At 30.5% G+C, this 16,726-nt stretch overlaps 2 protein-coding genes across 2 annotated transcripts; both read left to right on the top strand.

The window, feature by feature from the left end:
• The first annotated feature begins 3,624 nt into the window (after positions 1–3,624).
• LOC126680372 (zerumbone synthase-like) lies at positions 3,625–7,366 on the top strand. Its single transcript, XM_050375491.2, has 3 exons — positions 3,625–3,773; positions 3,927–3,989; positions 6,525–7,366. The coding sequence occupies exons 1-3, from the start codon at positions 3,754–3,756 to the stop codon at positions 7,318–7,320; spliced, it is 879 nt and encodes a 292-aa protein (XP_050231448.1). The 5' UTR covers positions 3,625–3,753; the 3' UTR covers positions 7,321–7,366.
• A 5,860-nt stretch (positions 7,367–13,226) lies between these two features.
• Positions 13,227–16,587, top strand: LOC126683012 (transcription factor ICE1-like). Its single transcript, XM_050378828.2, has 4 exons — positions 13,227–14,557; positions 14,778–15,002; positions 15,461–15,631; positions 16,338–16,587. The coding sequence occupies exons 1-4, from the start codon at positions 13,448–13,450 to the stop codon at positions 16,419–16,421; spliced, it is 1,590 nt and encodes a 529-aa protein (XP_050234785.1). The 5' UTR covers positions 13,227–13,447; the 3' UTR covers positions 16,422–16,587.
• Positions 16,588–16,726: the final 139 nt, after the last annotated feature.

The following is a 16,726-nucleotide window of genomic DNA, read 5'->3' as shown; positions in this document are numbered from 1 at the left end:
TAAAAAAAGCATCAAATAAGGTCAAATTTGTACTTTTAGTTAAAAACACCCTCAAAATAAGCATTTGGATAAAAACACTCTCAAAATAAACGTTTAAACTCGTTTACTCCTCTAATTCCAAATTGTTCAATAATTTTCTGCCACCCTCAAAATAAGCATTTGGATAAAAACACTCTCAACTTCAATTAATTTTTATATGCTACCTCAATTACTTTTTATCACCGCTGCTCAGGGTCCAAAACCATAAACTTCTTTTTAATTAAAATTTATGCCAAACTGGGGTCAAAATGAATGTTTGTTTAATTATTTACTTTTACTGAATTTTTATTCACTTATCATGAACGAATTTAGGTCCAAATTCAATAAAATATAAATTTATATCTCAAAATGCATTAAAACATATATACTTCAGCAGAGATTAGATAAGATAAAGACACAGCAGCAGCCCAGCCAAGGCATGGACAACAAAAGATTGATTACTGCTCAGATAATCAAACAGCTACCACAAAATTTGTACACCATTTTTACAATAAATTTGGTGAAAAAAATAGTATCACTTCACAAACTTATTTAATTTATAAAAATTAAATTGAAAACAATTAATTTTAGAGTTAAATAATGTGTTAAGTTATAACGAGTTTGTTCTCAAATTATATGATTAACATTTGTACTTTGTAGGCGTGATTAGTTAAGCGACAACAACTTGTAGGCTCATCAAGTTGTCTAGCAATAAAATGACAACTTTCTTATTCTTAAATAAAAAAAAAAACTTTTTATATCTCAATGCCCGGATTAATTTGGATCTTCATTGCTAAAGCTTTTTACTTTTGGATCAGCTCGAATTTTTTAACAGGATTTAACGCATTAATTTCAGATAAAAAAGTAACAAAATAATAATATGATGAGGAGCAAAACAATATTACCTATATGTAATTGAAAAGAGGGCTAATAATCACCCATGGACCCTCAATTTTAGGGGTACGGGCGCTAAATCCCCTGATGTTTAAAAACGGGCGCTAAACCCCCTAAGTTTTGTGTCGGCGCTCACCATGGCCTTTTTGGACGAAAATACACTTTGTGCCGTCTTTTATTTGGCGGCTGTCTTTAAAAAAAAAAATTGACTGACACCATGTGTCAGTTGACACGTCATCAAAAGACAAAAAAAAATAACAATACCCAAAACACCCCTAAATATAATATCTGATAAAAAAAAAACTCAACCAAAAATCCAACCACCTGTTCTAACCCAAACCACCCCAACCCAACCACCTCCGCCACATCACTGCCGGAAAATTTTCCGGTCATCTTCTTCAAGTGAAAGATGACCGGAAATTTTTTCCGGTCATCCGGGAACAGATCCAGGCAAGGATCTGTTCCAAGAACAGCAGCAAGGATCTGTTCTTGGAATAGATCCTTGTCGGATCTGTTCTAAGAACAGATTGACCGGAAAATTTTTCCGGTCATTTTCCACTCGGAGAAGATGACCGGAAAAATTTTCCGGCAGTGGTAGGGTGGCGGTGGTGGTTGGGTGGGAGTGCTGGTTGGGTTGGTTGTTGTGGTTAATCAAATGGTTATATTAGATTGGGTTGGTTTGTTTCTTTTTTGTCTTTTTCTAAATTAAAGTAAGGGTATTTTGGGTGTTTGAAATTTTTAAGGTATATTTCTGACGTGTCATATGATATGGCAGTGTCAGATTTTTTTTTAAGACTGAGAACTGACTGAAAAAACGGCGCCAGGGGTATTTTCGTCATATTTGGAGCTTAGGGGATTTTGTGAGCGCCGACACAAAGTTTAGGGGGTTTAGCGCCCGTTTTTAAACATCAGGGGGTTTAGCGCCCGTACCCCTAAAATTGAGGGTCCATGAGTGATTATTAGCCTGAAAAGAGAGAACACTTGTAGAAAAACGGTATTAGCGGAATGTTGTCCGACGCTCATAGCATTTGAGCTACATCATGTTGCTACAGAATAATGCTTTCTAAATAGTACTATATAATCACCAAGTATTCATTTTAAAATGAGTTGTTTAGTTATAAAAATGAAACAAATAAAAGAAATTAAGACTCTATTTACACATAGAATATGGTAAGTTGTTTTAATAGCTTATTCTATATGTTCATTTTTAGTTTTTTTTATTCAAGCATAATCTAAAAACTATCTCACCTTACATTCTAATTTTTTAAAAAATTCATTTTATAATCCGGTTTGCGTTTTATGCGTTATTTTCCGTAAAAATAATGTTGTTACCGTTTGAATGATCAAAACGATGTCGTATTAATCTATATATGCCACAAAATAAAAAGTTAAGATATATGGTGTTATGTTTTTTTAGATCATGTTTAAATTGAAAAATGGCATGAAAGGTGAAGATATATTTATGAGAATAATCTGTTAATTTGGAGTTTTTTATTTAATTAATAAAGTAAAGAACATAAATAGGCTACGGTAGACTTTTTAGGTTTTTAGTCTTTATAAAAAGCCACCTTTTTTCATGAATGTGTTATCAAATAAGCGCAGTTTTTTTAATTAAATTAGGGAAGCAAATATATGGTCGGTCCAACAATCTACCTTGCGTGAGAATCAAAATATTTTGATGATTTATAGTAATATATATTCGTTTTACACTTATGTACTAGCTAGTGTATTTGATTCATTCGATCAATTCAGAAATTTTTATATAGACACGGTCCAGTACGTCATTTGTCTCGATCTATTTAGTAATAGTTGGCTCAGTTTTAATATTTTAGCACTAAATAATCATTTTTTTCTAGCAATTTATACCCGATGATTATACATTTTTATTATATTAGAAAAACAAAATTAAAAATAACTTTTTTTGAGACATTTTAAAAGAATTAGAAAACATTAAAAGGAGAGATATTTGCAATGCTATCGTTAGAAATATTGAATGGATGCAGAAAATAAAAATTAAAATAAAGTTTTTGACAAAAACATGCAAAATATTATCAAAGGTACTAATTTAATTTAGTTTTCAATATAATCTCACTATCCATGCAAACAGTAAAAGTCAACATATTATTATATCTCACATAAATTTTACTATAATCAATAATTCAGCTATGTATAATGAGCTACCCTTGCATGATTAAATTTTATAATCTAAAAGATTAATTTCACATAAATATTTTTTTATGATACCATATAAAATTTGTTTTACAATTTAAAATAAATTATATTTACATGAATTTATTTTGCAAACAATATTCTTTTATGAATTTGATTAATTAAATTAATTAATTTTTTTATAGTTTAATGAGAATAATCAATCATAAATGAGATTTAGGTGAAAAGGGTTTCTTATATGGTGCTGACTTTAAAAAAAAAAGAGAAATACTCCCTCCGTCCCACTTAAGAAGGGACATATTACACATAGATTAAGAAAATAATAATTACTCTTGGCTTTTCTTATTTTACCCCTATTAATTATTGTCTTGTAGTTTGTGTGTAGAGTATTAGCTTTAATTAAAGAAAGAGAAAATGAGGGTATAAAAGAAAATTCCTTGTAAAATGGCACAAAAACCATGATTTGGCCTTCTTATGTGGGACAAAAAAAATTGAGATATGTCCCTTCTTAAACGGGACGGAGGGAGTAATAAAATGTAAATTTGAGCTTCTGATCATTCAATAAATAGGACAGGTCATTAATGCCATTACCACCATCTTTATCTACTAGATCTTCTTCTTCATCTTAATTCTGTTGAGTGATCTTCATTCTTGGTGGCTTCGTAAATTAAAATGCTTCGTTCAGTATCCAGGTTTAATTCTTGATTTAATATTTCTTCTTTTTTAAAATTGGTTTAATTACTGATGGATATCGGACCCCTAAATCCGAATCCTATCACGTACCGACTCCTATGAATCGGATGCGGAATGGAATTATATTTTTACTAAACTCTTTATTAATACAGAGAATTCAGGACAATCGTGAAGCATGCAAGATCTTGTTCTTCTACTTCTGCTCAAAGTCAAAGGTTAGTTCATCATATTTTCAGAAGTTTATAATACATAAAATTGGTGGCTAATTACTTAGTTTATGTTGTTTATATTTGCTTACTTGTAGTTGTATAAATTAAAAATCCAAAATTAAGTTAAAGTTGTATAAATTAAAAATCCAAAATTAAGTTAAGGCTATATATATATATATATATATATATATATATATATTGTTGTTGTTATCAGTTTCTAAATAGCTCGATCCACTTTAATGTGAGGTTATGTAGTTAAGACTTGCAAGTCTTGCACTAATAAAGGTTTATGTTAGTACAAATATAAACTGAAAATATGCAGCGTAAAAGAAATTGAAAATTGTTTAAACACTTATTTTAAAGTTTTTTTTTGACCGATTTATGTTTTTTTATTACTTTTTTCTTAAACAAATCCGCATAATTTTTTTAATTTTTATAATATTATATAAAGTATTTATTATTTAAATTATTACTTATCTTCTAAAATTTTATTGAGTCCATCACTAAATACATGTTCAGCATACATTCAAATATTTAGTGAGATTTTCAATTATATTCAAAAACATCCAAATGTTTAATAAGATTTTTAATTATGTCCATATTTTTTAATTTTATCAATCGTAGCCTATTGTAATTTATTTCATTTTAATTATAGATAATTTTTTACAAATATTTAGATAACTAAAACAAAATAAGTTACAATTAACAAAATGGAAAGATATGAATATAATTGAAATACTATTGGAGTATTCTTTAATCGTTTGGATTTATTTGGTCAATAAATCTACATTCAATAATTTCTTTTAAATTTTTAATTATAGCAGAAAAAAACGGAAAAATGTAGCTTCATATCTATACTATATATTATATCTATACTACATATCTATACTATATATAAAAACACGGATGTGGGGGGGGATTTACTGAATAATACTTTTCAGTTTACTACTAAATAAAGATTTTATAGTTATTAACAAAATAGTTATTTAATTATCAATACTGTAATTAAAGTCATAATCAAAATAGGTAGCTAAATTATCTCCAATTTAGTTTTTAGTATGTAAAAAATAACTAAATTGTCTTCAAATTAGTAGGACTACCTATCTTTTAGTTTGATTGAACTACAAAATTAAAATACTGTATTTGGTCAATATATTATTATTTAAATTTCTATTTTATTATTTTTAAAGATAGAAATTAATAAAAATAAGTTAATTATTTAATTATAGTTATTATAAAACCAAAAGAAAAATAAATTCAGTATGAAAAAAAATTTAATAACCGAATATATTATATTTACTTTTACAAAAATTCTTAACTAATTTAATATTAATTATAAATAAAAAATTGATATAATTATACTAAATTTACTAATATGTTCATTGACGAGTTACGTTACGAGCCACGTGCATAGCACGTAACGCGAAACTAGTACTATATAAAAGCACGGACGGGGGGGGGGGAAAGGCAAATTTACTGAATAATCCTTTTCAGTTTAGTACTAAATAAAGGTTTTATAGTCATTAACTAATTAGGTATTTAATTAATCACTATTATAATTAAATTCCTAATTAGAATAGGTAGCTAAATTATCTCCAATTCAATTTTTAGTTTGTAAAAAAAGCTAAATTGTCTCCAAATTAGTAGGAATACGTATCTTTTAGTTTGATTGAACTACAAAATTAAAATACTGTATTTGGTCAATATATTATTTTTTAAATTTAATCTTATTATTTTTAAAGATATTATTAATAAAATTAAATTAATTATTTAATTATGGTTATTATAAATAAAAATAAAAGAAAATTTAATAGCCGAATATATTATATTTATTTACTTTTATAAAAATTCTTAACTAATTTAATATTAATTATAAATAAAAAAATTAATATAATTATAATAAATTTATTAATATGTTCATTGAAAAATTACGTTACGAGCCACGTGCATAGCACGTAATGCGAAACTAGTCTAAAAAAACTTGGCAATAATTTTTGCATCATTACATGTTCTCATTCCGCACAATTAGCAATTCCTATATATTGTGTTTCAGCTGATTGGACATTATCACATGCAAACTAACATCCGCCTCATTTCATGCTTCAGATATTCAAAAAAACAGATATATTGACCACAAAAAATGTGGTCCATAGACCATTATTAATTTAGGATAATTTTTTTAATAAAATGCCATCTTAACCTTTGACATAAAATGTTAAAATACTTTAATTTTGTAATTTTGGACCCAAAAAAATTAAGTAAAACTTTGATTAGTTTGACTCCTTTAGTTTTAAATTGTCCGAAAATTTTACTATCTCGGCTCTGATTTATATATAATGTTCCAATATCAATTCAGCTGACAGAATAAGACAAATTAAAATATTCATTTTAAGAGTTTTTTTTATCTAAATATCATGAGTAACCTTATTTAGTATTTTGTACAAGTTCGAAAATAAACCATCATTGATTTTATTTTTATTTTTTATACAATTACAACTCTTTTAATTAGTCATCTCTTTGCTTTTGTGGCTTTTACACCAGGCTACAAGGTAAAGTAGCTCTAATCACCGGAGCCGCTAGTGGACTTGGCAAGGCCACAGCCCACCAATTCATCCAACACGGAGCCCAGGTTATAATTGCTGACATTAACTATGACTTAGGCCAACAAGTTGCCGACGAATTGGGCCCTAAGGCCCACTTTGTTCAATGTGATGTCACCGTAGAGGCCCAAGTAAAAGACGCCGTAGACAATGCAATTGCCCGTCATGGTAAACTCGACATAATGTATAACAATGCGGGAATTGTCGGACCGTCTGTTCCTCCGAGCATTGCGGATTTGAACCTCGATGAGTTCAACAAGGTGATGAAGATCAATGTCGGAGGCGTAATCGCCGGCATAAAACATGCGGCCCGAGTGATGATACCGGCAGGCTACGGATCCATCCTATGTACAGCCAGTATATGTGGGATAATGGGCGGGTTCGGCCCACATCCATACAATATATCAAAATTCACAATACATGGGATAGTAAAGTCAGCAGCAAGTGATCTATGCAAAAATGGAATCCGAATCAATTGTATATCTCCTGGCCCGATACCGACACCGATGTCCGTGGGCCAAATAGCCCATTTCTATCCTGGATCTACAAGAGAGAAAATAGTTGAAATGATGAATGGGCTTGGAGAGTTAAAAGGAGCAAAGTGTGAAGAAATTGATGTGGCAAAAGCTGCATTATATTTAGCATCAGATGAAGCAAAATATATTACTGGTCATAATCTTGTGGTTGATGGAGGGTTAACTTCCTTTAAAACTCTTAACATGCCTAATCCTAATTAAATTGTGTAGCATTTCAGTTTAATTAGTTTCTACTGTTTTTACCTAATTTTGTTGGTCCATGTGAAGTTTTTTTTTTTAGAACAAGTGGTTAATGATTAAGTTATGTTCACTCAACAAGATTAGAGAATAATGTTTTGTTAATTTATGATCTTATTTTATTTCTTTATGTCAAATTGAGTCATTTTTAAAATTTATATGATCTTTAGATTTAGGAGCTATATAGCTTTTTACTTTTTAATATACCATTATAATTTTTTTATATTTGTCATCACTCTCTACTAGACTTGATCATGGTGATGTTTCAAATGTAAGTCTAAGTCCGGTTTGTACTTCAAATTTACTACTCAACCCTGGTCCAAATGTATGAATTTTGGCGCATCTACATTAAATTTTTTGGTATTAAAAGTTCAATCTCATCCATAAAAAAGCAGAATTTCTAAAAATTGGAGCTGAATTTGAAACAAACAATTATATTGTCCAAACCGGCCAAAAACGGACAAACCTGAGCGGACCAGATAGGTACTCAAATCCATGAATACTTCTACTCGTTGCACGTGGTTCAATCAGAAAATTAATAAACAAATGAAAGAGAATATAATTATAAAACAAGCAAAAATCATTAGTAATTGATAGTCGAAACACAATTGTCCACCCCGACTCTCTAATTACAAACCTCATCAGTTTGATAAATTAGTAATAATAATTTATACAGATTTATAAGCATCAGGATTAGTAAATTTGATAATTAAAAAGAGCTATCTGGTAGTAAAAATGCCTGATTAGCATTCAAATCAACTGTTTATATTTTTTTTCTTTCAAAAGGACGACATTGGGTAGCTAGTTTATTTATCATTATTTAAATGGAAGTTTTTAATTAAGTTGCCATGCATGCATCTCTTTTTCTGTTATAATTATTCAGTCAAAGACGTTGTATTATTCTGACTCCTTATTTAGAAATTTGTTAATTGTAAAATATTACTTTAATTTACCATTTTATACCACCTTCAACATTTCTTCTTACGTTACTTTCATTCGTCTATTTCCCTCCAAACGTATATATTTTAAAAAACAATTTTAAATGCATTTATTATTTGATTGCCACGTCAGGTATTAATGTAGAGAGTAAGAATAATATAACGTAAATCAATTAGTTTAAATATTCAAAACATGAACTAAATGAATTATTAATTTATTAAAACAAATAGATAAAAATATAAAAACGTAATTTATACAAATTTTTATAAGATTGGGCTAATTTGAAACCGTATCTTTTACTAATTTAGACACGACAAAATACAATTTCCAAGTTAATGATAAAGTTGTTCATACTTAGAAACCCTCATCCCTCATCATTTATATATATGTAAATCAAGCTTACCATTGTTTTATTTTTGTTATTTTAAGACATTTTGATGAACAAAAAACAAATATTTACATAATCAGCAGTGTAACTCAATCGACTTAGATTACAAGTTACTAATAAGATTAATTATAAAAACAAAATTAAATTAATATTAGTCAAATAAGATATTTGAGCTATATAGCTTAACTGTCAATCGAATTCAACTTTTAAAATGAAAACTGTGAATCAAATATTGAAATCAAATTTGTCTCGAATTTTGATATGTTTAGACTCGATTCGTCCTGCACATAATTATATAAAAATAATTGCTCAATAAATATGTGTATTAGTATGAAAAACAAGTAATGATATGGTTTCATATTTTAGTTAAATTTTAGCATAAACCGAACTAGTAAAAAAATACACACAAAAAACCCCCCTGCAATTTTACCTTTTAACTGATGCACTGCGATTTAACATATCAATAATTAAGGGACCAAAATTTGTAAAACTATGGATTATTTTTCTCTAGTTTAAACGTTGTTCGAAAAAAAGTTGTATAATAAGTGTAATTTAACTTTTAATAATTAAAAAATACTATGTAGAATGAGTTAAGAGAAAAGCTGAAAATTGGAAGCGGAATTTTGGCTAGTCACGCAACCAGAGGGCAGAACCGCAGCCAGTTTTGGTTATGTAAATCATGTCAAATTGCAGTTTTTGTCAAAAGAAAATTAAAGTTTTTTAATTTATCTGGCATAAATAATTTATAATTATAATTATAATTATAATTAGGCTTAATACATAGTTTGACCCCTGAACTTGTACCCTTTTACCCATCTAACCCTTAAATTTAACGTTTCACCTATCGAACCTCTGAAGTTGTTAAATAATCCGATTTAACCCCTGAACTTAATAAATATGTAAGTATTGAACCCTTCGTGTCCACCTGTCACTTGAAACGTTTTAGAAGAAATTGTGTACGGAGGGGTTAAATGTTTACGTATTTATCAAGTTCGGGGGTTAAATCGGGTTATTTAACAAGTTCAGGGGTTCGATAGGTGAGACGTTAAGTTTGGAGGTTAGATGGGTAAAAGGGTACAAGTTCAGGGGTCAAACTATGTATTCAGCCATTATAATTACTATGTATTTGTGTATGGAGTGACAAGTGTAAGAGAATAGAAGGAAGTTTTGAAGAAGAGGGAATGGATTTTATTGGTTAGTAGGTGCGGTGAAAAGGTAATTTAATTAATTAAAAAGAAAATAGTATCACGAGAAACTTAGGGTTTCTCTGCAAAATTTATTCCAAAAGTTTTTTCAATTTCAAAATTATGAATGTTCAATTCAAAGTTTTGAAGCAGCCATCTAACAACTTGTTTGCTAGGGCATTCCATTAATGACTCCGATTGCCTTTGCATGTTTATCATTTTCTCCTCAATTTTTTTCATCTCTTCAAGTTGTAAAAATGAAAGCTATATAAAGTATGTTCGGTTCAACCGGATTTCCAATTTTAGTGTAAATCAGACCGGACAATTGGCTGACTTTTGGTTCAACCATCAGTTAGGTAGCACGGACACTTCATTCAATCGACGTGTCCCGTTTCGGAAACGTTTCGGACACTTGACGTTTCAGACACGAAACTTCATTTTTTACATAGGAAACATGAAAATAACAACGTTTCGCCGTGTTCAAGTGTCCCGTTTCCCCGTATCCGTATCCGTGTCCGTGCTACCTAGACTATCAGTTTGTTCTGCTTTTTAATCACTAGTTTAAAGTTAAAAAAACTAACAATTGCTGATTGTATCACCTTACCAAACACTTAAGTCGCTATTGAGAGTTAAAATGTTGATATTTGAGCACAAAACGGCTTAACCAAACACTAATTGCACACTGTAATTAGAGATATAATGAAATTGATACAAGTCCCAATCCATTCAAAAGATTAAAAAAAAAATTGTTGAGCCAAGTTTAAATTTGAACTATTGAAATCTAACTTTTTGAATTCAAATATAAAATACTCACATTTATGAATATAATCAAATTTTAATTAATTAGTTTTTTAAAAAATATTAAATATTTAAAAATGATATTTTAATTTTGATATTAAAACTTATATAAAAATAATCAAGTAGAATATAATTTTAAATTATTTTACAGTCTCTAAATTCAAATTCCTAAAACCCCCCAAAAAAGAATTGGCTTCGTGCAATGAGCTAAACTTCGATCAAATTGAAATTTTAAAATCAAATCAAAATTGAATGCAACATATTTGGACTGAACTCTATTCGATTATATTTAAAGCAATAGTGGATAGACCTACATTGTATTTATAATATGTGGATCTAAGAAAGATTAGAAAGTGCACCAACAATTGTCTTATATGGCAATTATGGTCCCCCAGGTGTTATAAATTTACTCATTCTCGTCCATGAAATAGTCTCTCTCACTCACACTCTCATGAATGATTGAATTTTTGCATGTCAGCTATGTTTCAAGATTAAGCAATAACTAAAAATATTCACCAACATATCATTTATGTGACTTCATTAAAAACTCAAGGATGGACAATATACTATATTTATGTTGGATTTTCTTTTACCTTCTTAAAGATGGACTGCATACTATTATACTATATTAATTCCATACCTTTCTCTAATTATATAATCTGGATATCGTATAGTAGCTATTCTGAGCTCAAATATTGTATAATTGCTAAATCTTTTACTAAAAAATTTTAGGAATTTTTGTAAGAACATATACATAAAATAAAATTATTTATTTGCACTTTTTATCTCATCCTCTTGTATAATTTTCTTATCTTGGCACGCGTCCGACTTTATAAGTTTAAAGTTACAATTTCATAAAGTAATTTAAAGGATTTTAAACAATTTCAAAAGTATAATTTCCAAATAGTTTTTAAAAATAGTTTCTAAATATTTTATATCAACTTTTACAAAATAAATTTAACAGTTTCTACAATAGTTTTAAACGGTTTTTAAAAAATAATTTTTAATAATGGGTAAAAGTATTTACTTAAGATAATTTATAAAACCATTTTTGAAAATAGTTTTCAAAGTTTTTAAACAGTCAATCTTTTTCTATATTTTGGAACTGAATTCCTAAAACCAGCATCCACCATCCTGTCGTCAGAAGCCAGCGTACACATCTTAACACACACTTCATCACTAAAATGATTCTTTTCCTTTTTTGACATAATATTTACCATTTTTAATTGATAGATCAACACGTCGTCGGTTTATGTGTACAAAAAGGAAACGGGCAAATAAAATTCAGTGAAAGCAGAGATCACCAGACACATAGATAAGCCTCAGCCACCTCTCTCCATTCGTTTCTTTTCTTCTAAACAAAAACGTTTCAAAACTTTTTTCTTCTTTAATCTATGAAAAAAATAAATGAAAAAGGGTCTATTCGGCACTCAAATTTATATCTCATGTTAATTTTCTAATCAATTTAATTTTAAAATTTGTACTTTGGAGTCAAATAAGTTATTTTTAATACTTTTAGTCGATTTAATTTTTAAATTTGTATTTCAAAGCAAACACATATAAATTAAGAGTTATTTGACCGAGGAATATAAATTCTAAACTTTAACATCAAATTGACTTATTTGTTTTAAAAATATAATTATTCGGATTTAATTATTTAAAATATAAATGATTTATTAGATCTCGATAAACAAGTTCGAATGCCAGAATTACCTTTTACTAAAAAATATGAGCAAATTAATCTAAAACTCTCACATATATCATCATTCATACTTTAATTTCTGCAATTTGAAAATTAAACGAAATGATCTCTTATTTTTATTTCCGTAATAATTTCACGATCAATATTTCTAAATATGAAAGACGAAATTGTTGACGGGAATAAAAGTGGAAGATCATATTATTGCTTTAGAATAGAAAACCCTCTCTCTCAAATAGAAAACCATAGCTGTCAAGCGTTTCTCCTCTTGTTTTCGCTTCGGCTGCCGTCAATGGTTTATTTTTGCCGTTGACGGTAGCCATTTCTTTTTTATTGCTTTAGAATAAAATAAATGACCGACTCTTTTTCATCTTTTTCATTTTGGTTGGTAAATCTATCGACGAGGCGCATCAATTTCAATAAATAAAAAATTAGAGATAGATCAAGACCTTTTAAGATTAAAGATGAAATCGTTATAAGTTATATTAGTTTTTTTTTTGATAACTATTTTACAACGATTGTCTTTCTTTTTGAAAGTTTTGTTGTTCTTTCTATATGAAAGATTTGTTTTTTTTTTAAAAAGTTTGCGAGTGTTCTGTTAGACAGAAAAGGCTTGGATCTTATGTGTTAGAGCAGTTATGTAATTTTAATTTTATTTTATAAGGCGATCTGTGAATCAATGTTTATATTTTTGTTCCATGTCTGGTCATTAGAAACGGTTATACCCTTTTTAAATTCTTAAACCCTGTAACTGCTCTTTATTATTAATGGAAGATATTCGATTGTCAAAAAAAAAAAAAAACCTTAGTTAACTACTAAATATAGGCAAAACGATAAAATCATTGACGAAAAAAATAAGAGACTAGTTATATTATTTGATTTTCAAATAAAGAAAAATGCAAATTATGAGTAATTTTGCTCAACAAATATTTATGTTCATGTAACAGTTCCAGTGATTCATAATCAAGCAAGCCATGACGCTACCCGTCTTCTCAATCCTTTAAAACTAATTTTCTCCATAATCATAACCGCCTACTTTTTCTTTCTCTTTCTATATCAGTTTAGCTTCAAGAAACTGCTAGCATGGTTCTCAACGCCGTCGTTTGGATGGAACCCGGAGCAGCAGCAACCACTGCTCAAGAACAGCTACAACTAGAAGAAGAAGAAGAAGAAGCCATTTCTTCATGGACCAGAACTAATACTAATATCAACTTTAAAGAAGAGGATTTAGCTTTCAATGGTGCTTCTTTTTCCACCTTCAAATCCATGCTTGAAGCTGACTGGTACACTAATAATCTCCATGCTTTTTCCTCTAATGAAAACCTTCTTCTTCACCCTTCTTTAGACTCCTCTTCTTCCTGTTCTCCCTCACACCGGGTTTTTGATCATCTTGACCCTTCTTCACAAATTCAATCACACCACTTTTTGCAGCAGAAATCTTGTTTTTCTAATTTCGTTAATCACCCTTTTGATAGTAATGTTAATGGCTTTGATTTGGGTTGTGAAAGTTCATTTCTTTCTCAATTTCAGCCTAGTCAAGGCTCTAACTTTATGGGTTTTAGTGGGTGTGGCTCAACTCTTGGTGATGGTGGTGGTGGTGGTGGTTCTACTACTACCCAGTTGCTCTCTTTTCCTGATAATGGTGGTTTTGGTAATGTGGGGTTTGATAATTTTGATGGTGGTTTAGCAAATCCTATGTTTTTGAGTAAAGCTAAGGTCTTGGGGCCACTTCATGAGGTGGGGTCTTCGGGTTCTGGTTCACATTCACCACCTACACTCTTTCAAAAGAGAGCTATGTTGAGACATAGTGATGGGAAATTAGGGAGTTTGGAGATATCAGGGCTGAGATGTGGAGGAGGAGATGGTGGTGGTGGGGAGATTGAGAGGAAAAGAAAAAGGAGCGATCAGCAAGAAGGTGAAATTGATGATGTGAGTTTCGATGTTTCGGGTTTTAATTACGACTCTGATGAGAATTATGAAGATGATTGTAAGGTTGAAGAGAGTTATAAAAACAATGGTGGAAGTAATTCTAATGCTAATAGCACTATCACTGGTGGTTGTGGTGGTGGTGGTGATCAGAAGGGGAAGAAGAAAGGTTTGCCTGCAAAGAATTTGATGGCTGAGAGAAGGAGAAGGAAGAGGCTTAATGATAGGCTTTACATGCTGAGATCTGTTGTACCTAAGATTAGCAAGGTAATTAGTGGAAGTACTTCAGTTTCATTGTGTTGTTTATGTTTATTAAGTGATGATGTGAGTTTTAATGTTTGAGACAATTAGTTTTAATTTAGATATGTCTTTTGTGTCTTAAGAGGCTAGCAAGTTAAATAATTGGTTATTTTGTTATGCGAAATTTGAGATATGTGAGACTAAGATTACACCCATTGCCCTCTTATTAAGTTTGTTTTGCTCACAGATGGATAGAGCTTCGATCCTCGGGGATGCCATTGACTACCTAAAAGATCTCTTGCAGAGGATCAATGACCTTCATAATGAATTGGAATCGACACCTCCTGGTACTTTGCTGCCCCAAACTGCCAGTTTCCACCCTTTGACACCAACGCCTCCTACCCTTCCGTGCCGTGTGAAGGAAGAACTATGCCCCAGCTCGTTGCCGAGTCCTAAAAACCAGGCTGCAAGGGTAAACGCTGTCACCTTGATGCTATAAAATGTTTATTTCAGCATTAATTCTTTCAAGTTTGGTGTTGGCTTGCATTAATTTTTGATAATTGCTCAAGGCTTAAGGGATCTAGATAGGATCGATAGGTGCAATAAGATAAGTAGTATGGTACGAAACTGTAAAATCTGTTAGATTACATTACCAGTTTTGTGTTTGCTATATCATTCATGCCCTGCATATGTTTAGGCTGACTGACCTTATTGTAATTCAGCCAGAGAGACAAATCTCAAATTGGTTTATAGGTAATGTATAGGATCGAAGCTAAAAAATTGCAGTAATAGATGTGTTCTTGTGTTCATGGCTGTGTGCTTATGCAAATGATGATTAATCTCTCTAGATATTTTCTATACTTGCATTTAGCAACGTGATAGATTATGTGCTTACCTCTTTACAACTTGGTGTTAAAATGAAATTTGCAGGTGGAAGTTAGAGTAAGAGAAGGAAGGGCGGTCAATATCCATATGTTTTGTGCTCGCAGACCTGGTTTACTTCTCTCCACTATGAGGGCTCTCGACAACCTTGGTTTGGATATTCAGCAGGCTGTCATCAGTTGTTTCAATGGGTTTGCGCTTGATGTTTTTCGAGCTGAGGTATGCTGCCTAATTTCTTGCCACGCTGTTTTCCGTGAAACATTAAACTTGTTGCTTTTGACATGCATATCAGCAGAGTCACAATTTCATGCTCCACTTTTCGGCCCTATTGCTGACTTGCACTGAGAGATACTGGGCTCTTAACACTAAGAACTAGGTGCTTATGCATACATATGCTCATGGTTAGAAGTTAAGTAAAACAAACACGTCATTCTCCAGGTTTCCCGTTTTAAACATGTCGGAAATTTGGTGTTGCGGATACAAAACTTCATTTTTAACATAAGAAACCTTAAAATAACATCATTTCACCGTATCTGTGTCCAAGTGTCCGGTTTTTCCGTATCTATGTCCGTGCTACATAGGTTAGAAGGCTAGGGCATACTGTATAATTAATCAAGAGTGCTTCTAGCGGTGTCATTGTATGCATAAATCAATTTGTGGGTAGTAGTGCAATTTAACTAAGTAATTGTATACTGAATAGTTATTTATAATTCTATTTACTTCGGATTTTTCTCGGAAAAGCTTTCATAACATGTGATACGAAGTAATTATATAAAAAAAACATGTGATACGAAGTGGAGTTGAATCATACTCGAATTTCTTTAACTAACTTACTAGGACTTCTCCTCATGTTCTTGAGCTGACGAAAACAAACTACGGTTCTCTGACTCTTTGGAGATGATGTTTTTTCTTTCTTGTTGATCAGCAATGCAGGGAGGGTCAAGATGTGTTACCAGAGCAAATCAAAGCAGTACTCCTTGATTCAGCTGGTTTCCATGGAATGATGTGATTCACAGTTTGTATGTGAAATCATATGACAAACTGATCAGGCACTAACCTTAGTTCTTTAGCTCAATTTGTCTGTAGCAACAAAATTATGTTCTTCAGTGATTTTTCTTTATTATTTTATTTTTTTCGTATCAAACATCCTTAATTTTACGCTCTCTTTTTATTCACTTGTTTTTGTTACAAATGGGAGCAGATGTTTGAACTTCGAAATGCCGAGTTTGAACATAGTATCTTTGCCATTAGACTAGTCTGAACTCGAGTCCGGTTTATGCCTTAATTGCTCTGTTTAGTGTCACCAACTCATCA

Source organism: Mercurialis annua, linkage group LG5 (genome assembly GCF_937616625.2).
Source record: "Mercurialis annua linkage group LG5, ddMerAnnu1.2, whole genome shotgun sequence".
In the NCBI taxonomy this organism is placed as follows: Eukaryota; Viridiplantae; Streptophyta; class Magnoliopsida; order Malpighiales; family Euphorbiaceae; genus Mercurialis; species Mercurialis annua.
The sequence above is the reverse complement of the archived record's forward strand: the minus strand, read 5'-3'. Positions and strand labels throughout refer to the sequence as shown.